General features: G+C 36.9%; 1 protein-coding gene across 1 annotated transcript; it reads right to left on the reverse strand.

The window, feature by feature from the left end:
- Positions 1–26,245, reverse strand: LOC121429671 (N-acetylated-alpha-linked acidic dipeptidase 2-like). Its single transcript, XM_041626830.1, has 14 exons — positions 25,964–26,245; positions 16,855–17,839; positions 15,740–15,953; positions 10,710–11,136; positions 9,816–9,938; positions 8,977–9,127; positions 7,736–7,906; positions 6,836–6,934; positions 6,013–6,212; positions 5,594–5,722; positions 4,121–4,249; positions 2,991–3,198; positions 2,059–2,227; positions 1–1,309 (listed from the first exon to the last, which is right to left on the reverse strand). The coding sequence occupies exons 2-14, from the start codon at positions 17,036–17,038 to the stop codon at positions 1,144–1,146; spliced, it is 2,370 nt and encodes a 789-aa protein (XP_041482764.1). The 5' UTR covers positions 17,039–17,839; positions 25,964–26,245; the 3' UTR covers positions 1–1,143.
- Between the last annotated feature and the right edge of the window lie 1,171 nt (positions 26,246–27,416).

Here is a 27,416-nt window from a genome sequence, read left to right on the forward strand (position 1 = left end):
TGCATTGCTTCATATTTGGAAAATACAAATGTTGTACTATGTTCAAATGTTTTATCGCAGACATATTGGTCCAGTCTAGACTAGTGGTCATATTTTAGATAAGTTATTTCCTTCTTCTTTTGGTAAGATGTACTGAGAAAGAAAGGTCTGAAACACCCAAGCATTCCTGTGCTTTTGGTACTTTAGCAATCAAGTCATTTTGATGGCATTGGTTAATATCCCACTGCTGCCACAAGTCCTGTTGATGGCATTGGTTAATATCCAAATGCTGCCATCAGTCATTTGATGGCATCGGTTAATATCCCAATGCTGCTATCAGTCATTTTGATGGCACTGGTTCATATCCCACTGCTGCCACAAGTCCTGTTGCTGTCATTGGTTCATATCCTACTGCTGCCTCAAGTTCTGTTGATGGCAGTGGTTCATATCCCACTGCTGCCACCTGTCATTTTGATGGCATTGATACATATCCAACTGCTGCCATCAGTCATTTTGATGACATTGATACATATCAAACTGCTGCCATCACTCATTTTAATGGCATTGGTTCATATCCCACTTCTGCGAATCGGTCATTTTAATGACATTGTTTCATATCCCACTGCTGCAATCAGTCATTTTGATGGCATTGGTTCACATCCTGCCACTGCCATCAGTCATTTTCAAGGCCATTTTGAAAATATGTGTTTATATTCAAATCGATTATGTCACTCCCCACTAAGATGTGTATCAAACACTTGTTCGTTCTTTTTTTTTTCTGCATCTAGGCCATTTCCTTTTCTCAAGCTAATTTATTCATTCAGCCAATCCCTCTTAAATGACAAAATATAAATTCTTCACATTTAGAGCCAAATTTGGTTCAGCCTGTTTTTTACTCTCCACATAATTACAAGTTTAAGTTATTTGTAGATGTAGGCCTATTCACACCTTCAGATGACTATAAATAATCTTGAAATCCCTTGGGATTTCACAAATTTAGCTGTATTACAAATTCGTTGAATCTGAATCACTGGCAATGTCTTTAATACTTGAACTGCTAATGTAAATCAAAATTGCTTTATAGGTACCTACAGCTGCAAAGGCACTTGGATCATCAGGAGAGAATCCTTGGAAGTCTTTGAAGAATCCTCAACTTAAACTGTGTCATGACAGTGACATCCCAACAGACTGTGTAGCTGATTGTATCGTACATTGAAGCCTGGACAAGGTTTGATGAACCATCTCTACTGAAACAGTACCTGTTTCATTCAGCATCATCTGAGAGACTGTTGAGAGGGTGTCTGTACCTGACGTTCCATAAAGTACACTCCTATGTGAATAAAAATAAATGAAACAAATATAAATCACACTTTTACCCTGCTTATGTACCAATGTGTGCATTACTTTCATTTGAATGGCCAAGGACAGGTCTAAAAAAAAATATTCTTTGTATTGCCCTTTGTATATCAAGCAACATCATGCTACCACTAAAAAAAAATCTTAGGATCCGGCTGTCTATCAGAATGATGGCTTATTTGATAAAACAGGGATGCCAGTCCTTTTTTTACTACATCTGGAAAGAAGCCAGAACACATTCAAGCCCCATACATAATGTAAAATATGAAGCTTGAAAAAGCATGAAATTGGAAGACTGCTATACGGCATCTGTGATAAACCATTATCATGATGAGCAATGATGGTTATAAGTTAACATCAGTACTTACATTTTTTAAATAAAATTTGCTGATGGGGAAAAAAAACTTTTGACATCAAATACCATTTACGCTTTACAGGAGTGGGGTAAAAAGAACAGGGCTGCGGAACAATGTACCTCGTGGGAAAGCCTACACATAGATGATTCTGAGTTGCTTGATGTCTTTTTTACTAAAAGTGGGAGGGGGGTTAGAGGACATCACTTGAATATTCTGCCATCAATAATGGATTTCCTCCCAAATATTTGAGATGCAAGGTATTAAAGAACCCGGTGAAAATACCAATTTTCCATTAGATCCTGCTGTATGTCACAATGGGGCAAAACAGTAAATTTTTTTCGCAAAATACGCCTCATCTCATACTCACCCCATGGACCCTCCTATTGTATCGTCAATGAAAGAACGTTCCATGGTCATCAAACGACTGTTTACCATCGTCATGGTAATTGGCGAGTCAATAATTGAATCTGATCCGATAGCATCCTGCAAGCCTTGGACTGCCATCATGTAATCTGTGGCGGCGGATCTCAGCATAGCTGTGAAATCAAAATGGAATGGAAATCAAAATTGACTATTAAGACCTACTTACGACTGTTAATGAAAGACTAGTGCTGGTATATCATTGATTTAAATATTCTGAGTCAAATATCGCCGGCAAAATAACAAGTTTGACATTATTTGCAGAAAACATTATGCACTTACAGTATTACATCTGTTATTTCAAGTAATAAAATACAAAAGACAAAGATCTGTTTTCTGAAGTTCGCTTATGACTAGGCTATGATCTAACTCTTTACTAATATAATATTATGAGAAGTCAAATATCTAAGAAAATTTGTTTTACTGTACCATATGTTTTTTTTATGTTTACTGTGCTCTTACCTCATAATTCAATGGTAAAAAAAATCTATACAAATGGTTTGATTGTCAAACAAGCTCATCAATTGACTCTGTGCTGTTAGAGATTTGTGGCATAGTTCACTATGTTCACTATGCATAATTAAACATTGTGGCCCAAATTCACAAAGGTGGTTTTTATAAAAACCATGGTATAAATAAACCATGGTTTTTGTGAATTTGGGCCTATGAGTCTGTGCCATCATCAGTCCAGCCCATCATTTGCATACTGCCAATGATGTGTGTTTTACTTTTTATTGAAAGTAAGCAAAACTGAAAAATGAGGTAACTTTCTTATTCTCGATCCAACAATGATGAAAATGTCAGTGTTCTCCTCATTTGATTACTATCTTTTGAATCAACACAACTCATGCTTGGGGTGGACGTAACTTTTATACTCACTTATTGCACCTTCCGCAAACATTGGCTCATCAGGAGACATAGTGCTGCTGAGCACAGTATCAATGTTGTCCACGTAGGTCATCACAGTGTCCGCCATAGCGCCTGCGTCTAGATTTAACACATCATCATCAGCCAAGGAGAGAATGACCTGGGTGCCAAGCTGGGCCGATGACACACCCATGATAGCACCGCCATCGGTAGGTAGCATCTGATGAAATAAGACATAAACATGATCCTCAAACTGCCTACTGTGTTGCTTAAATGGATTTAGTAACTTTTGAGATGTGCAATTATCTGAGCTGTCGAGGATGGCATGATGTCACAGTCTATATAATAGTCTCCAGGAGAACCCCAATGTTATAAGATTGACAAATTGTTGCATATTCTATGTTTTTGTTATACGATTGTGACAAAATTTGAAATGTTTTAAGTATGAGAAAAATGTTGCATATCGTATGTTTGCCCAACAATTTTTTGATGAAGTATGCAATGTTATGAGTATGACAAATATTGCACACTGCATACGTATGTAATGAAATATGCAATTTCATAAGATCAACAAAACATTGTAAATCCTACACGTATATGATATCCGTACATGTCTGCGATTAAATTTTCAATATATTTGTTGTAATGTGAAAATGGCTATATACCCTTATTGGTCCTGCACAGACTAGTAGAACTGGCTTAGTTATTAACAATGGCTTTTGTTCAAAAAGATTTTCATGGATGCATTCAAGCATCTCTCCATACTTGACTGGACTGACCAGTGTAATCGACCAAGCAAGAGTCTGTTTCTGTTTGCTGTAACACCCGTAGGAACTTGGCAGGACAGCGTTTTGCTGGTCTAACCCCAAACTGGTATTACATAAGAAACTTTTTATGTCTCGGTTAATCAGACATAGTGGCTGACTTTATAGATAACAGATTATTCTAGGGCCTTTTAATCAAAGTGGAGACAATGGCAGAGTGGGGATTAGAACTCACAACCTTGCGATCATGGGTCCAATGCTCCAACCACGAGACCACACAACAGTTGGTGGTTTGGTGGTTTCATTTTTTTATGCTTTTCACTTTGCTGTGGAAATAAATGAATATGAATTGACAATTCATATATAATGAACACTTACTTCAATGTTGATGTCATGACTACTCATAATCTCAATACTAGCTGAAGGAATGCCAACAGAGTGAGAGAAAGGTACATAGTCCCCCATTCCGCTCAAAGCATCAAGGTTTACCATCGATGATATACCAATCTGAAAATGAATAAAAATAAAATTTGAATATGTCCTCTATTTCTATAGCCACAAAAAATCATTATAGGTCCACTAATCAATCACTATATATGAACTTCATTATAAAATCATTAGCAACATCATAATCATTACTATTTTACAACAATATTCATTATAATCCCAGCATCATCATTGATCATTATCATGTTTATCATAATATTTTCATCAATGATAAACACTATCATTAATGTAATTTGCATCATATCCATTATCATTATTAACTATACCAAAAGTGATTAATATCAATGGCATCATCAATATTGCAATTATATCATCATAATCGATAATGATATACATGTAGAACATTCATGACAACTCAATGTTGTTAACATAATCATCAAACATTTATGAATAAAACAAAGATTAGCATGTAGTCCTGTTCCTTTCTTGTCATTGTAATTGTAAATGTAAGGCATTGATATCATCACCATCATCATGACCACAACCATTAATTTAGACTCTTACCACAATCATTGTCTCACTGATGATTTTAAACAATTTATACATCTACCTGTTCAGTAGACTATATGATAACTCCCCCTGAGCATGGGTGATGACTACAGGGCTGTCTGCACCAGCCCGAGTTTTCAAATCAGCGCGCTATTTGTGATCTGGCAAATTATCTTGATATGAACAATCTGGAGATTATCTGTAATGGAGATGCAATTATCGCGCTAGTTTGCTGGATTAATCTCGAGATTGCAATCCAAGTCAACTTGGGATTATTTCCAAAAAAGCGCGCTATTTTACGAATTATCCCGCTAATTCGCAGGTGCAGACGCACTCGGGATTATCTATTCACAGCGTCAGACCATAATGCATCGATGCCTCGCTCAACCAGGAATCGCTCTTCTTGCGATGGTGGAGACAAGGTTTCTTGAATCTCGAGATTAATCACATAGAGGGCCGATTGGGCTAAAATCTCGAGAAAGACCAAACTCGGGCTTGTGCAGCACCGCCTTATGTGTGTAAACTGTGGTTATGGTCAATGGTTGTAATTGTAAATGTGAAATATTGATATCATTATTAGCTTCATCTCCATCGTCATCACCACCACAACCATCCAGACCACTATAACATAATCACATAATCTCAATGTTGATTTTGGACCATTTATCCACCTACTTGTTCGGCTGATTCCATGAGAACTCCCCTGAGCATGGGTGATGACTGTGTATTGAGTACGATAATGATGTGAGACATGAATATCATTATCATCATCTTCACCATCATTATCATCATCATCATCACATTACCATCCAGACCGCTAACATAATCACATATCTCACTGAAGAATCCACCTACCTTTTCGGCAGACTCCATGAGAACTCCCCTGAGCATGGGTGAAGACTGTGCATTGAGTATGGTACCGGTACCACCTCCTGCTAGATCAATATAAGCCACAGCCCTGTCCCTCAAAATAACTCTGTTATCCTGCAATTAAAAAAAAAGAAATATGAATAAGTCATCTATGGAAGGTATATGAAGCGAGGGTAGACCAATCAATAATCATCTTTATTCGCACATAAAAAAATATTTACATACATACATTTAAAAAAAAAACAGAGAGGAAAATCCATGAAAATGAGAGGAAAATGAAGTAGCCATCCTACAAGGACAAGTAGGCAATGGCCCCATGCCCGCCAGAAGCCATGAGGGTGCTCTCAGTAAATAATTCCAGTCAGCACCAGCAGGCAATGTACCAATTGGTGATTTTTACCTACCTCCACCCATTCCGTAGATCCCACCTGGCCAAACTCTGACCCTTCCCACAGTCCAACCATGATGGTGCGTCTAGGCATCCATCCACTCTCCATCATCTCGCTAATGACCCGTGCTGACTCCATCACCGCCGACGACGACCCAGCGGTCACCATAGAGGTCATCATACTGGAGTAGTGACCTCCAAGCAAGACATATTCATCTGTAGAATTGACAAGGATAAATAAATCAATAAACAGTATTTTAACAGAAAACAAAACAAATTGGGGGAATCAACCTGGCAATTACGAAAGAGTAAAATGAAAGGATCATTATAAAAGTACTTTTATCAAAGTCGTTAATTACATAAGGGAGTTATGGACATTTGAAATGTCTTGTTGTACTATCTATGGGGATGCTCAAATTGGCAAACATGCGTCAAAATGGCTAATTTGTGGATAACTCTCCATTTGCTTTTTTACACAAATTTTCAGAATTTCCCCATTATCTCTCAAATCGCATATTGCTTCCTTCTAGGCATAACATATGTCATGGGATCAAACACTCCAAAAGTGTATGATTTTTAAAATTATTTGGAAATTCCTTGATGTGTAATATTCCATAATTTTTATTACCGATATTTATCTGGAGTGACACTGCTGTATAATCATACTGCCTTGTATTGTTTCTGAATTTGTGTTGTATAGTATACCATAATGTTTTATAGCATTTACCATTGCCATTAACATGCTTTTCATTTATTCTCTGTCACTCTCTTTATGTTCCTTTCTGCTATAATTTCTACCAGTTTTTTTAAGTGCTTCAGTTAGTTGAGCGGATACTTGCCTGGATACTCTGAGCCCTGTATTGTTCCTACGACATCGTAGACCGGCTTTTGGATGACGTCATTGTGAATGTCTAGCTCTACAAACCATGGCTGTCTGGCTAAAAATGATGAAAACATTAAAACGGAATTCAGATGAATCGATTACAATCATGAGGATCATTATGATGATGATGATGATGAAATGATGATGGTGATGATGAAATGATGATGATGATGATGATGAAGATGACAATGATGATTATGATAATAATGAAAGGGCTATGATGATGACTGTGACAATGATGACAATTACTATGCCAACAACGACAATGAAAATGACAATGATTATTATAATGATGATGATGATGATAATGGAAAAAAATTCAAATCAAATTTTTTATGTTATGTACATTATTATAGTTTAAATTGTTATATATACGTTATTTTATGTTTTATATGGTCGAAAGACATCTTGAAATAAATATGATTTGATAAAGAAAAAAAAATCAAATTCTTTCTAATTGTACAAGTATATTGATAAATATAACATTGATACATTATGTCATAAGATTTTAATTAACAAGTGAAAGAAGCAAAAGAAATGAAAGAAGAGGGGGTAAAAGAGGAGAGACTAGAGATACAGAGGAATTCTCAATATATTTTCAATTCTTGTTAAGGATGCCTGCTGGTCAAAGAAATCCTCAATCTTGTAATTTCTACAGAACTAGCAAACTGAAGACCACAAATTTTGTTCTTTTTAGTCTTTATCATCCCAGCTTTGAGACAGACATATATACCACAAATATCAAGATTGTCATCAGTAAGATTTCCAGACTTCTAGAGATGATTAATTTGACATATTTGTGATCTTTTCAGAATCAATTTGCACTGTTTTAAAGAATTTCAAATGGCTCACTTACTTTCTCCCGTTAGACCTATCTGATAGCTCACATTGAGACCGCCGACCCAGTCCCCCTCAGCAGCAATTCCAGTCAGATTAGTTAGCAACATGGCTGCTGTTGCCATGGAAACAGGTTGTATCGGAATGCTGGGAAGGTCAACAGAGTTCATGGAAGTTCTGAAAATTCCATCTAAAGTGACAGAAAGACAGCAATAGGGGATTAACAGTATTGCTTTAAAAATTGATAATATTGGAACCCAAAAATTTGTATGTATCTATCTATGCAAAAATACAAGATCTGGAGCACGTAACACAAAGCTTAGCAATGATCGTAGACACATTTTTCTACGATTGATTCCATTGACTACAATGTACAATCAATCATAAAAATCAAGTGTACAATCAATTGTTATGCTTTGTGTTACAGAGCCCAGGGGAGTGTTTTGAAAAGATTTAATTGTACCTGAAAAATAATCTCAGCTTCCACATTGCATGTCAATTATATATCACATCACTGTGCCACAAACTATGCATACCGTATCATATCATACACTGTACTTTAAAATAAAGACAGGACAATACGTTGTCCTGGGTATGCATATAATATGAATTACACATGCAAGATAAATTCATGCTCTCATTATCTACATCTAGCTATGTAATACCATGTTATGAAATCTGCCCAATGAAATAAAAACAGCTTCATCGTTGTGCAGACAGTTTTCATCAACATAAATACAGTTAAATACTAAGCAAGTTTGTCAAAGCTGTAATGCATGCTAATTGATGAAAAAATATCAAAACTCTTAAAGATAAATAAATGAAAGCAGTTGAAGTAACACAGGAAAACCTGTAAAACCAAGATTAATTGTTTCTATATCATTGTGGGTCTTAATCTGTTAGGGCTACATAAAATGAATTATGTGAAATCATGGAATCGAAGTTAAAAACTTACTGATCATACTGCAGATCGAGTACAACACAGATAAGCACATGAGGGAAATTGTAATAATAATTGTATTATTGCTAAGAAAAATACCTGACATTTTCCTTGAATCCCATGCTTATTTTGCTAATTTCTAAGCAAAAATACAGTTTCTTCTAGAATTCCTTGGCACATATTTCTTTAATTATGCATACAGACACTTGGTTCGTCATTTTATTGGATTCTATAGGAACTTGTTTCGAAATCATTACAACTAGCGTTAATCTTTAACTGAATGAAAAGATCTTTTATTACAGAACTGTTATCGCACTAACCTCTTGCTGGACATCCCGGGGTCAAAGGGTCACCACTCATACCAGACATATCAGGGGTAATCACAGAGGTCATTGGCATGTCAGAGGTCATGTCATCGGGGTCAGGGTAGAGAAGAAGTCCAGAAATTCCATGACGAGCAGCAACTTTGGCCTACAAAAGTAAAATGACAAGTAACATTATCAAATGCAATGAACATGCCTGGCCCGAAGTCTGTCCCCCTTTTTTTAAATGAAATGTAAAATATAAGGTGAAAGTATACCCCCTTTGTATTTCAAGCACATATTTTAATTTCACTTTCATTTCAAGAATGTCATATGTAGTTTCTATTAGATCTATACCATATATAAAAGGGATAAAGTATATGAAACTATAACTATTGTTACTAGTACATTGTAAATGTACATGAAATAATCAGATAAATTTAATGACAATATCCAGATTTTCAATATATTATCTGCTGGAAACAAAATGCCCTTTCAGAAACAACCAGAAAGTTCCAAGTATGCTTTTAGATAGAGCTGGTTATTTGTCTAAGAAAAAAATAAAATTGGAATCTTTACATTTTACTTAAGTTTGGTGTTGATTTTTTTCTCCTTTGAACAATTACAGTCAGCTTCAAATATAGTTGGTAAGATTCCATTGAATATTAATCAATTCATATTAATCTAAGAGCCATCATGTTGTTTTTGTTGATGTTGTAAACATTGATGAAAATGAGGATTGATCTCATTGGTAGCCTAACTTAGCTTGGGTATTAATGGAGTGCATTAAGCACCTGTCAAGGTAGATATGTGTTCAATATCAATAGATCATTATCATACATGTTTCCTAATTTTACCTGATCTACAGCACTGCCCTGGCCCTGTCGTGCAAGTCCAATCTTTCCTGATACCTCCACACCAAGATCTCTTAGAGTTTGAAAGTCTGCTTCTCTTCCGAAGTTCACATACACAAGATCACCCTACAGAGATGACAGTTAAAAAAATTGTGGTTTAAAACGTCAAAAATAATAAAATGGAATCAGAGTCAATTAAAAAAAAAATCCATAATTTATTGTTCGAAAAATAGACATGAAATGAAATACTCCGAAAATTTGCTTTGTCCAATTGATCGTGGGCCCGGCAGCCACTGTGCAGCGCCAGATCGACGAGGCTCTATCCCTTTAATCGTTGAACGTCAAACAGGGTAGGAGCAACTCCCATCTTTTAACGTCTTTTGGTCTGACGCGGCCAGGGTTTGAACCCCCGACCTCCCGGTTGTGAGACGGACGCTCTACCAACTGAGCCAACACACCGGTTAGTTACAAGTTACTGTTATAAGCTCCTGAAAGTGTTGTCGTCATCATTATTAGCCATGTTCAGGCCAATGCAGGACAAAGGCCTATCTCTCCAAGTTGGTGCTAAAGGTCCTTATCTGCAGGGTCATACACCTGTATGCCCTAATTGCGTATTATTAATGATGGTAGCCCTTTCCAACTGCTATTAGCATTCTCCTATTGGAAGATCCGTTTTCTTGAACCCCCTTTTAGATGTGAGAACGAGTACCAGTTTTTAATCTTCTCTTTTTTGTACTTCCCAGTATTTCCCAACTGGGCAGAAAATACCCAAATTACCCTGGATATTGCTAACCCATTATGTTACAAATATGTCCTAAACAGCAGTTGGGACATCTGACTGAGAACAGTTTTTATATTTGGTCATACTACAAAAAAGAAAATGCACATGGCACATACCTGGGCTGTACCAGAAGCAGTATAAGGTGTGTATACAGGCATTGCTTGCGATCCTCCGCTGGTCAGCACCATTGAATCCCCACCAGTTCCTACAAGGACTGTATCTGCAGAGCCCAAAGGCACCTGGTCACCTACGGACACTTGTCCGCTGCCGGAGAACTGCGCAGGCCCCCTTGCTGGGGCAATGTTGTAGTTCGGCCCAGCATCCTGCTCACCCCCGTAGAGCTGGACCATCTGGAGGGTATTCCCTTGAGGGTCCACGGAACGGATACTGCTCATCCGGGTCATGTCCGGGTAGGAGACCAGGACGCTGTACATGGATGTGGAAACCTTGAAGCCCATAGAGGACAGCTGAGAGGCGAGGGTTTGTGTCAGGTTGCCCGGGCAAGAAGAACTTCCTATCTGACACTGCTGACCTGCATGTAACCTGGAATGGGAAAAACATAAGAAGGGTAACTACTGGTCAATGAAGGCAATGCAGGGGTCAGGGTCATATGCCCATATTGCCTATCATTAACAATGGTATCCCCTTCCACCTGCAATTAGCATTCACCTATTGGAAGTTCCATTTTCTTGAACCCCCCTTTAAGATTAACGAGTACCAGTTTTTAATCGTTTCCTTTTGTGTGTGTGTGTCTTTTGCTTTGCAAAATCATGCAATTTGGTTAACAAAAAGGATTAATATTCAGTGTCCGGCCGAGTCCCCCCCCCCCCATTATCACTGGTTTATTTCCAATTTGTCCAATTGCCAACTTGTCCACTATCATTTGGTCTAATTGCCAATTCGTCCACTCACCAATTTGTCTAATAACCAATTGGTCCAATTAATAGCCATTTAGTCCATAGACTCCATATCATTTGGTCTAATTGGACTAGATGTTAATTGTGCAAAATAAATGAAAATGAAATGGATATTAGATCAACTGGTTACGAGATGAAATGGTCACAGACGAAATGGTGAATAGACTGAAGTGATGATTGGACCAAATGGTTATTGGACTAAATGACTGCTAGACAAAGTGTTGATGGAAGGAATGGGATTAGACTAAATAAAAGAAGACCATGTGGTGAGTGGACCAGTTGGCAGTAGACGAATTGGCAATTTACCTTAATATCGTCTGCCACTTGTAAACTGGTAAAGGATGATTATGGTATGAATACCAATTAAGGAATGTGTATCCAGAAGGATTTGGTCATTGTTTAAAAAAAATACAATTTATTTTTCCCCGCTAGTTTATACACATGATAGGGGAACTCCAACCCACACTGACAATTACAATTTAAAGGGGAATGAAACCTTTGGAACAAATAGGCTTGTGTAGAAACAGAAAAATCAAAGAATAAGAATAAAGAAAGTTTGAGAAAAATCGGACAAATAATGAGAAAGTTATGAGCATTTGAATATTGCAATCACTATGCTATGGAGATCCTCCTATTGGCAATGCGACAAGGATGTGTGACATCACTGATGAACAACTTTCCCTTTGGTGGACTGTAAAATACCCTCAAAATGTCTCTTTTTGCTTTTTCTTATGATGATACAAACTCTTTATCCATGATGTATTTTCAAAAAATATGTATTACATACCCTCATGTAGAAAGAACACATGATCTATGGATAGATGTGATAAAAGAGGCAATTCAAGTGAAATATATACTAAAGTAATGGGGAGAGTTGTTCACAAGTGACATCACACATCTTTGTCGCATTGCCAATTTGCTATCTTCATAGCATTAGTGATTGCAATATTCAAATGCTCATAACTTTCTCGTTATTTGTCCAATTTTTCTCAAACTTTCGTTGTTCTGTTTCTTTGATTTTTCTGTTTTCACACAAGCTATCTTGTTCCAATGGTTTCATTCTCCTTTAAGTACTTACGTGAAAACCTAAATAGAATGATATAGGATGATATGAAGGAGATAAACCTTCATCAAAATAAATTCATTTAAGTGGAAAATTTGAAATATTCAGGATTACAACTTTTAGTAACTTTTTTCAGTCAGGTAGTCTTAATTTTCTTGTTGATTGTCTCATATTTTTCAAACATTTTATCTTTCTACTTCTCCAATTTTCAAGAAAGAACACAATCAAATTACAATCCTTTCTTCAAATTTCATTAATAAGGGTAAATTAATAAATTAGGCCCATGCAGTCAACATACAGGTATGCATGAATTTCCTATTCCCATATTCATCCAGTGTTATTTTGTCACAACCCTGATGATTATTATTGCGTTTTGAGTAGTTTTATAGGAAATTCCCTTTTTGATATCTTCTCATATTTTGTCACATGGCTGCAAATTATAATACAATGCCGGCACTAATTCCCACGTGGTTCTAATATTGATACCCTCAATGATTTATACGAGGTCTATATCCTTCCTCTTTCCTTCTTTAAAGACTTAATCCCATTAAATAGTTGTATAGGACTAAAATCTGAGATCAACCCTTAAAAAAAGTTTGTGTGAATAAGAAAGTGTTTTTTTAGAGAAAAACCATTGAAAGAACTGAAAGTGAAAACTACATGAATTTTGCATCAAGGTATGTTTTTATACCGGTATTAAATGTTACATACAGGAAGAGGATGCTGAAAGCAATTAAACATTCAATCACAAATTTAAAAAAAATCAACAGAATATTGATCTCTCTATCTATGAATTTCCATGATTAAAAAAAAATAAAATCCCCTTTAAGAGGTTTATTTGACTATACTCTAGAATACCTTCTGTTCTTCAAGAGTTTTGCATTGATTGGGGAAACAAATTCATGTACAATTTTGGTTACATGTATGAGCTAAATTTTCTTAATGGGAAAACATCCATGCACATTCAATTTCACACACACGCACTCCCACATATACCTAAACAGACTTATATTAGCAATAGCAAATACATTTATGCAAAAATGAAAACAGGTGAAAACACAATATTAAGTGTCAATTTTCTAATTTGTATTTGCTAACATTCCTTGTTTTGTTCTTCAAGAAATTTGTATTGACTGATGAATGAACTTTTTCAAATAAAATTTGGGGTACATGTATGAGCTCAAATTTCTGAATGGGAAAACATATATATTTTTAACTTTATTTGAAGTGAGCTCGGAAGTTATGTTGCCCACTTACTACAATGGTGAGTGTATTTGCTTACAATTTCTTATGTCTACTTTTCCTTTTCCTCACAAATAATCCACCCCTTTTCAAGCAGACAAGACTTCCCCTTTAAAAAGGGATAAAATTGATATGGTGTCTTTATCCACAGGAAGTATAAGTGCTTCCGATATGGAGAATTAAAGGATGGCTAGTTTTTTAAGGTCTTAAACTTGTGACTTGGAAACAACACTGTTTGAAATTATTAGCGAGTACACAAATGCACATTTGGGTTTGAAAACTCATATTCCTGGGGGCCGTTTCATAAAGCTGTTCGTAAGATAAGAGCGACTTTAAGAACGACTGGTGTACCTTTCTTGCACGCTAAACCATCACCAATACAATATACCACTTACCGCATGAAGGGATCACCAGTCGTTCTTAAAGTCGCTCTTAAATTATGAACAGCTTTATGAAACACCCACCCGGTCATCTGTCATGCATGTATGGTGTAAAGATGGTGAAAAAATGTGCTGAACCAGGCCTATGTTGAACCAAAGTCTGCTTTAAATAAGAGCATCCTCATCACCGAACAGTGCCTATTATGCAGACATTATGGCCCATATTCTGTAGTCGGGTTTAACTTAAACTCAGGTGTAACGTTGTGGTTAAGTATGGAAAGCCAAAAGTATCAAAATTTTTATTGTATGTTGTATGTTTCTATGTTTACTGTGCTCTTTCCTAATTCATCGATGGTGAAGACAATCATCTATTTATACTTCCTACACAATTATGATTTGAGAGCCGAATGAACTGAAGTATGATATATCTCTACTGTTAGTGATTATGTAACAATTGGCGGTCCATACTTAAACCACAACTTTAAACCTGAGTTTAAGTTAATCCCGACTTCAGAATACAGGCCTTTGAATAATTAATTTGAGAGGTGAGGTTCAAAAGTATACTCCAGGAACTTAAACACCAGGGGCCTGTAACACAAAGCTTAGCAATGATCGCAGAACAATTTTCTACAATTGATTCCATAGACTACAATGAACAATCAATCATAGAAATCAAGCGTACGATCAATCGCTAACCTTTGTGTTACGGGGCCCAGATTTGATTGTTTTCAATTTCAATTGCTTTCACATTGAACTGTTTAATTCAAATAGGGAGGATAAATTAAATACATGTTTTGTATTAAGTGATGCAAAAGGAGTGCAATCTCATTCTACATAAGCAGGGTTAAGATAATTTATAAGAAATATTAAGCCACAAAAGAAATAACGAGCCTTCCGATTGCTGTACCACGTTTTTTCACCCTCAATTAAGCGATGGTATACACGTTCTTCCCCTTCCCCTTTCCTATAAAACATTTACATGTCCTACCTAAAATAGAGCAAACAAAGCCTGAATCAAAATGAATCTTGAAAAAAACTGTATGCAATACATGCAGGACTTTCAAAACATTTTGATAAATGATTCAAACCATTTTCAGAAGATGAAAACAGGACCCAAATCTAAACATGAAACTATTTTCATTGATTATGAAAGTCCTTTGGCTTTAAGTTAGAAAAATGATTTTTTTTCACTCAGTCATGATTGAAACAAGGAAATTACAAAATTTTAAGAAAAACCTCTTGAGAAACCAATTATATAGTTCAAATTTGTCTTTATCATCTCAAGGTTCAACATTATGTGGTTTGGCAACATGGCAAAATAATCAATTAGCTTCATGGTTGCACACATATTTTTTTTTCTGGAAAAGGGGGGGGACGTACAAGAAACTCAAAAGTGAGGGAGAAAAGCGACCGAGCCTGCCATGAGGCTGCTTTTGCATTTCACAAAGTGAAATTAAAGGAGTTTGTGCACATATTTGGTAAATTTTAAGAAAAATTTCAGTAAAAAAAATATATAAAATGTTTAATAGTCATGTTTTAAATACCTTTCATACTCTCCTATACTGGTCTGTGTAACACTTCCCACAGCCTGTCGGTGCATCTCTTTCCTCTTTGCTGTTGTCATGGTAACTGAAGATTTGGAGACTGCATAGTGGGTGAAGAAGCCGATGAGAAAGCCCAAAGCAATGGCTAGAAACACACAAGCCACAGCACCAATTATCCATAGAGACTTTCTTGACATGCAGCAAATCTTGGAATCTAATAATCAATCAGAAAAAGAGACAAACAACAAGAGCAAAGTAATAAAAGGGCAAATTCAAACACCATGCATGCCCCCCCCCCCAAAAAAAAGGGGGTAGATTAAACAACATAATGGTTTGCCTCACAGCTCCATAAGTAATATAAGATTATAATCTAACTTATGATCGATAACTCTTCATGCATTGAAACATACATAAACCTCCTCTGTGTCACATTATTTTGCAAGCTCACAGTGAACCGACCCTTCTATGTGGTATAATACTCTGTTATTCTAGAGGGTTATAATTTTATCTGAACATTTTAAAAGGAAATGTTATTTAGCAAACTTGTAGACTGTTTCATGGGATTTCTTGTCATGCACGATTTCATTGGATTATGGATTTACTGTAATAAATTATAATAATCTTTTAAGAAAATAATTTCCAACAAAACTTTTGGCCCTTTTTACTTCCAGTTCTTGTTTCAGCGCCATGATTGTTTTGTATCATACCAAAAGTCATGATAATCTCACATTGCCCCTACTTTATACAGTGAAAGAGAAAAGCTAGGGCCATCGCTTGAACTAGTCAAAATATCTCTGACTAAAAGCACCTCTTTCACATAGGTACATGTACCATGAGAAATAGCTCCTCACAATGAACCTGACAGTTGCATTGTTGGTTAGGAAAGCTTTGATTTTTCTCCTTTTTTTTCAATGAACTTCCTGGGTTTGCTGGAAGATGTATTGATTTTTTTACTGGTAAGAATGTAAAATAACTCTCCCACTTTACAATGAAGTAGGTTTGAAAGTGAATTGTATCCACAAAAACTTCAAACTTTGGGACAAAGGATCATCAATAGGGAAGTAAAAAAAATTGACATAGCTTTGTGATTCATAAAAAAAGAGGGAATATCCTACCTGTAGAATTTGCATGATGTGTATTTCTGTGGTTTGCGGAGTTTGAACCTCTGTTCTGCATGAAAGCGTCCTCCTCCATCCGACCAGCGTTCCAGCTTTCCTCGGTCTTCGAATACAGGTTTGGGTGGGCTTTCAGCTGCATCGACAGGGCTGCCCTTACCGGTGAATGCTTCGGGGACGACATATCAGCCCAACTTTATTTGCAATCCGTGCAGAAACTAATCCCAGCACAAAATGAATCTCCTTCCTCCTACTTTCGAACACCAATTTTTTCCCCCCACTATTTCAAATTTTTCACCTCACTGGAGCTCACTGTTGGTCTGTTCGACTGCTTCAGGGGCGGCCAAGAGCTTGATGAACTTTGAAAAATGTCTGGCAGAGGTCACTACAGGAAAGATGAAATCTTCCTTGATCATGAAATAGGAAAGAGAAACTTCCTATGTTTAGTTCTAAAGCCCTTGTCTGACAAGCCAAATGGCTTTAAATGTCTTCAAAATACTAAGTGGATCAATATAAAGTCTTCGATAATACTAGTGTCGATCGAATTCAGTGTACTGAAACTGCAAGGAAAAGGCACTCAGTCACATGGAGTGGATTGATGTGTATAAAAATACAGGCCTGTGTAGTCCAGTTTTCCGTGTTCTTTCAGTTTTAGCAAGTCAACTTTACTCTCGTAACACGCTCCCCAGTTGCCTCTTTGCAACCTCTTTTAAAGTTAATTCACTTAGAATACAGAAATATTTCATAGCTGGCAGATCGAGGCTTTTCAGTCAATGGGATTACTATTGTGTTATGAGTGGCACCAAGCATTCACTTTTTGTCATTCTTTGATGTAAATCATCCAATCTATAAACTTCTAGACAGATTTTACCAAAATGTCAGGCATCAGGAAATTCTATTCATAGTGGCATTTGTGTTTTTCTCTCCTTAGTTTCATGTTTGTCAGTCGGGTGAAGGGTTGAGTGATCATTCGTCTTGAAATGGTCTGCAAAGAAAAAGAAAATTGCAGCATATTGTTATGTACATGTGGTTTGTGGGGGGAAGAAATACGGATATCGGCCAACTGGACTTAATGCAATATAGAGAAGAACTATACTAAAAACTTTGCATTTAACTCAGACTTATATACTCTTGGCCCACTTTGGAATGTTAGAGAGGGGAAAAAGAAATAAGATAGGAAAAAAGAAAGGGAATGAAAATGATAGAAAATAAAAAGAGACACCCTGAAGAAACAAGAGAGAGAGTGAGAGAAAGGAAGATCTACAAAAAAAAGAGAGAGAGAAAAGAAGGGAGAGAGAAAGAAAGAAAGTAAGAAAGAAACAAAGAAAGAAACAAAGAAAGAAAGAAAGAAAGAAAGAGAGAAGAAAGAAAGAATCCAGGAAGACACAATCAGAAATCCAAAATCAAAACTAAAAGTGAAATACAGACATTAAAGCATTGAAATATGAAATAAAAATATAAGAAACATAAAAAAATCACATTATCACATGCACACACAAAAAAACTTATAATTGCAATTGTCAGGAGGAAGTGAAAATTGTAGTGAAAAATTCAAGTCTATCATTAGGGCCGTCTGCACCATCCCGAGTTTTCAAATAAGCGCGCTATTTCTGATCCGGCAAATTATCCCGATCTGAAAAATCTCGAGATTGTTTGTAATGCAGACGCAATTATCGCGCTAGTTCGTAGGATTAATCTCGAGATTGCAATCCCAAGTCAACTCGGGTTTATTTGCAAAATAGCGCGCTATTTACGAATTATCGCGCTAATTCGTAGGTGCAGACGCACTCGGGTTTGGACTCGGGTTAATTTATTCATGACCTTCAGTCCATAATGCAATTCGCGTTCCATTTCCGCCTTGGTAAAAACATAAACAGCGATTATACCGAACGCATGCGAAAGTCAACTTTATCATAGCGTTCATCAATTCCCCAATCAGCAACGATGGTGTCAAGCCCCCCGTGAATGGATTTTGGGAGAGACCAGACCGATGGGGGAGGCGCTCATTATCGACGATGGTCATAGTCAGTAACAATACTGACAGCATTGTCTTATTCCTTCGCAAAATGTGAGCAAATAGCATTTCTTTCCTCCCCCCTCTCTCTCTCCCCCTCTGTCGTTGCCTCGGAGTCCGCCATCATATTAAACGAAGAATACTTCACTCGCTTATAATTATAGCGTGGCTGAGCTGAGAGGATTGTTGCATAACAACGGTCGAATTCGGCGAAAGAGTACATGTACTTGATTGCATATCGCGGGAAGTTATTCAAAAGCGCGGGCCGTTGAAACTCCAAGATCGAAAGTGCGCATGCTCGGAATATCGGCTTGTTGCCTCGCTCGAGCAAGAATCGCTCTTCGTGCGATGGTGGAGACGGGGTTTCTTGAATCTCGAGATTAATCGCGAAGAGGGCTGATCGGGCTAAAATCTCGAGATTGAGCAAACTCGGGATGGTGCAGCACCGCCTTAAGTGCATGTGGCACTTCAACCCACTTCAAATATGTTGACAATAGATATCATAATTTTACTGGTATCTTTTTTTTAAGTTCTTGTTTTCACAAGGATAATCACTTTCCACTTAAAGAGTACTTGGGGTTCTCTTGTGGTGTCATTTTCCCCATGTTTATCTGATCCTGATTTGTTTTCCCCACTGCTTCCTGTCAATGCCATTCTACTTGAATGTTATTTAAAGGTAAATGCTAGTTTTGGTAACGATATCAAAATGAGTTCGTACAGAATCCAATGAAATTACCACCAAAGTGTCTGTTTGTATAAATAAAACACATGTGCCAAAGGATTCTGGAAGGAATTGTGTAATTGCTGAGAAATCAGCAAATAAGCACAGGATTCGGGTAGAGTGTCGGGCCCGACGCCCTAAGCAATAATTATACATTGTCCCACATGCGATTATCTGTGTTGGTTATTTTCAGTGTGAATATTTTTCAGCGTAGATTTCAAGATTTCACAAAGTTCAGTTAATGTAACTGTACCAGATCTAGATCCTCGATGATATACTGACAATTAAGCCTTTTTTTACAGACTTTCTCATGAAATCAGTGTTTACTGCAACTACTGGAATTTCTCTTTAAGCTGATATTATATCTCCCAATATCTTAAAATTAACAAACTTTGTAACCCAAATATCAAGCCTGATAAATTTGTTTGCAGACAAGACACATGACCTGATACAATTCCATCATATTGTACCAGTATTCTTCGTATCTCATGATGTAGTTTGCAGTAAAATACTGAAGTCAGGAGAAAGTTTCTAAACCAATGATAATTGTCGCGCATTATCATAGATCTACCTCAGAGTATAGACATAAACTGAACTTTGTTACATCATGAAATCAATGAATGATCACCAATACAGATAAGCACAGAGTACGAGAGACAGTGTATTATTATTGCTAGGAAAAAGAACATTACTGGAAGGCTACATGTATGCTTATTTTTCTAATATCTCAGCATTTACATTACAAGGCGGTGCTGCACCAGCCCGAGTCGGCTCAATCTCGAGATTTTAGCCCGATCAGCCCTCTTCGCGGTTAATCTCGAGATTCGAGAAAAATCTGTCTCCACCAGCGCAAGAAGAGCAGTTCGTGCTCGAGCAAGGCATCGATGCATTATGGTTTGACGCCGTGAATAGATAATTTAGAGTGCGTCTGCACCTGTGAATTAGTGGGATAATTTGTAAATGGCATGCTATTTTGCAAATATGATCCTAAGTTGACCTGGGATTGCAACCTCAAAATTAATAAATTAATCAATGGATTAATCTCCCCATTACAAATAATCTTGAAATTGTTCAGAACTTCAGAATTCGAAAACTCGGGCTGGTGAAGACGGCCCTACAGTTTCTTCCATAATCCTTTGGCACCTGGATGCTATAAATCTGTACATACATGTATATATTAATACCCCTTTCATAGTGAGAGCCGAAGTGGAGTTAGTCCGGAGTCCAGGAGGAGTTACTCCACTTTGGAGGGCAATATGAAAATTCTGAGATCAGTTCGATCCGGATTCAAAGCGGAGTACTCAACCCACTTCGAGAAGAGGGTTACAAACGGAGTTACTCCGCACCGGAAATGCGGTAAGCGCTTATCGCTGTGATCTCGCCACACGTATGGCGCGAACTCGCTTGGAAACCATGGCAACGACTGCGGATACACCGCTGCGGTGCTTGCCAATATGAAAGACGGTTTAAAGTCGGTCCGCAGTACAAGCGTATAAACTCAATGCGGAGTTATTCCAGAGTAACTCCACTTCGCCTTCAGTATGAAAACGGTATCAGACACTTTGACAGTCATTTTATGGGGTTCTGTATGAACTCATATTTATTGAAATCATTACCATAACAAGGATTCATCTTTCAAAAGGAAGTGATATTCATACAATAAAATGCAACACACAACTGGAAGTAACAAACCTGATTCCTGTGACTCCTGCCAGGTTTCTGTATTAATATTCAGTCAACTATGAAATCAAAATATAAATACTCTATGACATCTCCACCACACTCTTATCCAAACCACACCATGCATGAAACCAGTATTGTAAGTCAACAGTAGTATCCACACCTACACATTTCAAGGTCCCATCTATTCATTCTTTGTATTGAACAGGAATTATTGATTGAAAGGGAAAAGCATTTTTGTTGAAATGTCGAATAAAGCATTTTTGTTGAAATGCCGAATAAAATAATAATAATAATGATAATTCATGAATCATAAAACCTTTCTGAAACTTTGGTGAGGGTTCAATGTGAATTATACTGGAGAATCTAATCCCGGGGGGGGGGGGGGGGGGCACTCAGTATATAATGCATAGTGGGTATGTGCCGCGGAGGGGACCCCCATTTTCACACTCAAATTTCCGTTCCAAGGCATAGCATTTTTGCCTTGTTGAGAAAAAGAACAAAGAAAGCCGCTCCAAGGCATAGCATTTTCTTCTTATCGAGAAAAAAGAAGAGAGAAATCCGCTCCAAAGCTTCGCATATTTTTCGTTACGCCGCTCCGATCGCATTGATTGAGCTGCAATTTTGGTGAAAAGCGGCCGCAGAGCTCCCCGGTGGAGGCCGCGCTAGCTGCATCATGCACACATGACCGTTCCATAGGGATGCATATGCACTCACACGCTGGCGATCCGTTCCAAGGACCCCCGTTTTCACAAACATTTGTCTTTCCGAAGCCCGTTCCGAGGACCCTCCTTTTTACAAAAAGCCCGCTCCAAGGCCCCCGTTTTTTGTCTCCCCGCGGCACACCCCCACCACTTCTTTGGTAGAGTGCCCCCCCCCGGGATCTAATCCCAGGGGGGATGTATGTATATGCTATATACATACATACATCAGAAAGCTATAAACTATGATTATGTTCAGAACTATTCAAAAAAATACATTTTTCTTCATTATGGTCTAGATCCAACTAAAATAAGTTTTTGTATAATAGCAAAATTATTATTATGATAATTATTATCATTATCATCATCATCATTTTATTATGTGCTTTTACAAGAATGGAATGGAAAGTGGTTACAACAAGAAAAAGAATATGTTTAACTATAAAATGTAATTATGCAGTCCTAAAACTATGTATCAAGTCCCCTTTTAATTAAAGAGATAAAATGGCGATTGCCTGAGAAACATCTATTCCAATATTTGGATGCAGTTTACGGTCATATCCCCAGCCGATTTCCTTATAATTTTGTAAGTGAGACGAAGTGGGGCACTGCATAGAGGCTCATACATTCCTACGAGGGGTGTATGGCATCAATCAATCATTTAGATATTGAGGAACCTGAACAGATTTGAAAACTTTACAGAAGTAACTTGAAAACTATTTGATGTCTAGCAGGAAGCCAGTGTAATGAGTCAAGGAGTGGTTTGGGGGGAGTGGAATCTCATATTAGAGCTACTATCATCAACACACTTACGACTTATACGCATGTAATTATACCAGTAAACAGGAATAGTCACCAACACATTTGGGTGGATTTACCAAAGCTTAATTACCGCTTTATAACAAAATCAGTTATTTTTGCAATTGCTTATTTATCAAAGTGCTCATCTTGTATACTTAAAGGTGATGAAATATACCTTGATGTATGACTGAAAACCCTATTTATGAAACGGTGCTACTTAAAATATCTAGGGTTAACTTTCGCATTTATGATAAAGACTATTGGCCAAGAATCTTGGTAATAAAGATCTTCTTTTTTAAATGACTATGATTTAAAAGATCTTTGTTAATAGAATTACTTAAATTTACAAGGATTAATCAGCCTTAAATACGATAATAGGGGTTCATAAACCAGGAACACACTGTAAATCGCTGGGAAGTGTTTTAATATTTGAATGTATGAAGCTTTGAATGAATATATGACTCATAAACTTGACTAAGAATTGTCAATATAACTGTTGACAAGCACTATGAATTTTATTATTCATATGATCTATATCCTGATGTAAAAGAGAACAGATTATGAATACAAACAATAAAGTTTGTCTACTTTTGCCAGAGGGTTGATGTTTACCTCTGACAATTATGGAAAACACTGTAGGCCTACTATATCAATCAAAGAAATGACTTTGGAATCACACATTGACCTGAAATAAAGTTACAGCCTACCCTATTCCTCACTATTAAAGAGAAATTCCAGTAGTTGCAGTTAACACTGATTTCATGAGAAAGTCTGTAAAACAAGGCTTAATTGCCAGTATATCATCGAGGATCTAGATCTGGTACAGTTACATTAACTGGACTTTGTGAAATCTTGAAATCTACGCTGAAAAATGTTCACACCGAAAATCCCCAACACAGATAAGCGCACATGGGACAATGTATAATTATTGCTTAGGGCGTCGGGCCCGACGCCCTACCCGAATCCCGTGCTTATTTGCTGATTTCTCGGCAATTACACAATTTCTTCCAGAATCCTATGGCACATGCGTTTTATTTATACAAACAGACACTTTAGTGGTCATTTCATTGGATTCTGTACGAACTCATTTTGATATCGTTACCAAAACTAGCATTTACCTTTAAATAAAGTAAATTGACGACTTTTGATGTCACAGCAAAATATGAAAATTACAAAAGAGGGTTTAGTATTTGCAAGTATGCAGGCCTGTATTTGTTGGGATAGACCAGTATTCTGAAAATCATCGGAAAGTAGCATTTAAAAGATCATAATGAATAGGCAGGCCTGTAGCCAGGCTTTGCAATTCAGGGGATTTGGTCCCCTACACAATAAAAACGCTGTTTAAAAATTTTATACAACGCTGTTTACTATATGAACCTTTATTGTTTAAACAGTTGAAACAAGTGTTTAAATCTTATACAACAAAGTTTAATTTTCAATATCTAATCTTCAATAAATTTGACATGATTGTTTAAACTGTTAAACAACTACTGTAAGGTTCATAAAGTAAACAGAGTTGTATAAAATCTTAAACAGCATTTTTACTGTGTAACTCCTTTCTCTTTTCTTTCATTTGTCTTGCTCTTGAAAATTTAAGGGGATTCGATCGAAATCAGACAGAATCTTGATTTGTATTTTGTTGAAAAATAAAATAAAAGAAATGAGATGAAATGAAAGGGAAAAGATAGCAAATTGGGAAATGTGGGAAGTGATAAGAATGAAGAAAGGAATGTTACAGAGAGATAGACAGGATGGATGTCAGTGAAAATCTATTCTCGAGCTCGTTTACTCCCCACTCTTCTAAACCCAAACACACAGAACAATGCAGATTGTATACAAAGAGGCTTTGAAGAGCCAATTGGATAAATACTCAGAAATGAGTTCGAACTAAAGTTTGTCAACATAAAGTCTCACCAAAAGTTATATCTCGCATATTGTGAAACAAGCATAAAGCTACTTAACCAATGGAGAATGGCTACACAGGGCTTTATGTATCCATAATTATAGTGAACAAATGAAAAATATATAGCTCTCCCTCTCTCTCTCCCACTCTCTCTCTTGATCACTCCTTCAATAGAGAGTACAATGTTTGCCTCCACTAATTTATGTAAAAGATATCACGAGTATAATGCATATGAAAATATCATCATTTTGTAAGGTCCTTAATATGTTTGTGTTATTCTTATCATTACCTCATTACCAACAGTTGGGCTGGGCAGAGTCATAAATTATTAGCTAAGGTAGCCACTTCAGCAATTTTCCCCAAGCACGATATCAGTGTTTATATGGCATCATATTAAGTTTTATCATCAACATCATCATGATCTTCATCATCATCATCATAACTATATTCATTATTATCACCATATTCATCCTCATCGCGCATAATCAGCACCTGATATCATCATCATCAGCTTCATCATCTTCATCATCATCATCATCATCTTCATCATCATCACCACCATCAACATCACCATCAATATCTACATAAACATCATTATCATCTTCATCATCATCGTTATCATCATAATCTTTCATCATCATCACCACCACCAACATCATCATCTTCATCTACATCATCAAAATCATCATCATCCATCATCATCGTCATTGTCTTCTTCATCATCATTAATTCATCACCATCCTCACCATCATATATTGCTCACATACAACCAACACCATCTTTTTCACAAATCAACACCATGACAATCACCATCATCGATCATGTAGCCACTATTTGTATTACCAATACCATATGCAATTCATCATCACCTATAGGGCCTATATAGGCTATACGGGGGCCTAGCTATAGTGCACATCATCATCATCATGCATCCCCTATCACCACCACATTCATCCGTGTCACCAATCAGCACCTGATGTCATCATCATCTTTGAATCATCATGCATCATCTTGTTTCCATTTCAGCGGCTCTAGCTCTAAGTACTTCTGAACTTCGCCAGCTCAGCTCAGTACGATCCCACTCCCCGCTCTTCTGCCCGTGTGTCAGCTACCTCTGGCATCGTATTTTCACTTATCACTGGCTGCAAAGCCAAAGTTGCCACACAAAACCGGGCATATATAAAAACGCACATAAATCCTTCACAATTTGCAAATTACTCGCTCCTAATTTCAATAAAGTAGCCACATCATCATCTAGAATGCTCATAGACATAGCCAGTATACATTACCTGAAATTTGAGGAATAAGTTGTTTTACTATAAGTAGATTTGTGCTCCGGTCGCTCGGAATACGGGTAGATGAATAGTCGTTTCGCCTGAGCATGGCGCATTATATATAGGCAACATAGTTTGGAAGCAGACGACATGCAGAACGGGCGCTCTCAACTCAGAGGGATCGGCATGATAATCCGTATTACGTAATAGAAGACGTCATTCACAACAAACTGAATTAGGGCAACCCCAAAAGTTTTAGGTCAATCGTTACAATTTAAATCAACCGTATAACACAATGTGGTAGCTTAATTGCTCAACGGCGTGACGCATGACGTTCTCTATTATAGGCCTATACCTCAACCTGGGGGTATCTAAATATCATTTCCTCGTTATTTATTTCACAAAAATACAGATGTTTCTCGTGGGCGCGAATGCACGGGTCACGAAATAAAGGTGAACCCAACTGAACGCAGGACTATTATGAGGAAGGGTCATCTGAATAGGACTAGCTGAAATAGGAAAATGAAAGATGGAGTAGGAACGCGGAACTATAAATATATCCGGGAGAAATCATTACTATAGGTACATCAAAACCGTCCAAATAAGGATATACTCCAATTAAAAAATAAACTCACCCCCATAACCCCATTGATCGAGGGTCGATCAGTAACGTGATTACAGGTCAGTTATACGGAACCCTCAACATGCATGCTATTTAATTATTTATAGACCTTTTCTAGCCGCTTTATTCCCTATTTTATCATGTCTACTATATACTACTGAATTTTTAATGCCTATATAGGCATGTCGATATGTGAGCAATTTTCTGTTAATTATCAATGTAAAGCCATTTGAGAAAATGTTCTATGTAAATCATATTATACATGTATAGACCACTGATAGAGATCAGTGGTATAGACTAACGAATCTAATTAATTTCAATACTGCCCTCCATGATGTAGCTTGTTAACTTTTGAATGAAAAATATATCCTGCACATTGTTGAAACATTGTAAAATCGCTGTTTATTTTTTACTCGTGCTGTCGTGCACGCGTGTTTGAACCCTATCTAGGTGGGGTATTTTGGGAGTTCATATGACCGGGGGAGGGGCCTCCGAGGCCCCCCCCCCCCCGGCCTAGACAGGGTTAAGTCTGTATATATATACACTCCAAAAAATTTCATTAAAATTTTTAAACAAATTGTTTAAAAAGTTATTTTTTTTTAAATGAAAGTTAAAACAATATTTGTAAGCGTGCTTGAAATTTTGTGTCTGAAGGATGAGTTAGTGACTTTTTTTATATCTTTGTCCCATCTCTTTCAAATTACCATAATTCTCTTCCGTTTCTAGTTTTATCACTCCGCGCATACTTTGTTTTATTCGTTTAATGGATTCCCCTTTAGAGAATCACACATGAACAACAAAAAGTATAGATTTGAATCAAAAGAGAAAACTAAACAAGCATAACGC

This window comes from Lytechinus variegatus, chromosome 16, assembly GCF_018143015.1.
Source record: "Lytechinus variegatus isolate NC3 chromosome 16, Lvar_3.0, whole genome shotgun sequence".
NCBI lineage: Eukaryota > Metazoa > Echinodermata > Echinoidea > Temnopleuroida > Toxopneustidae > Lytechinus > Lytechinus variegatus.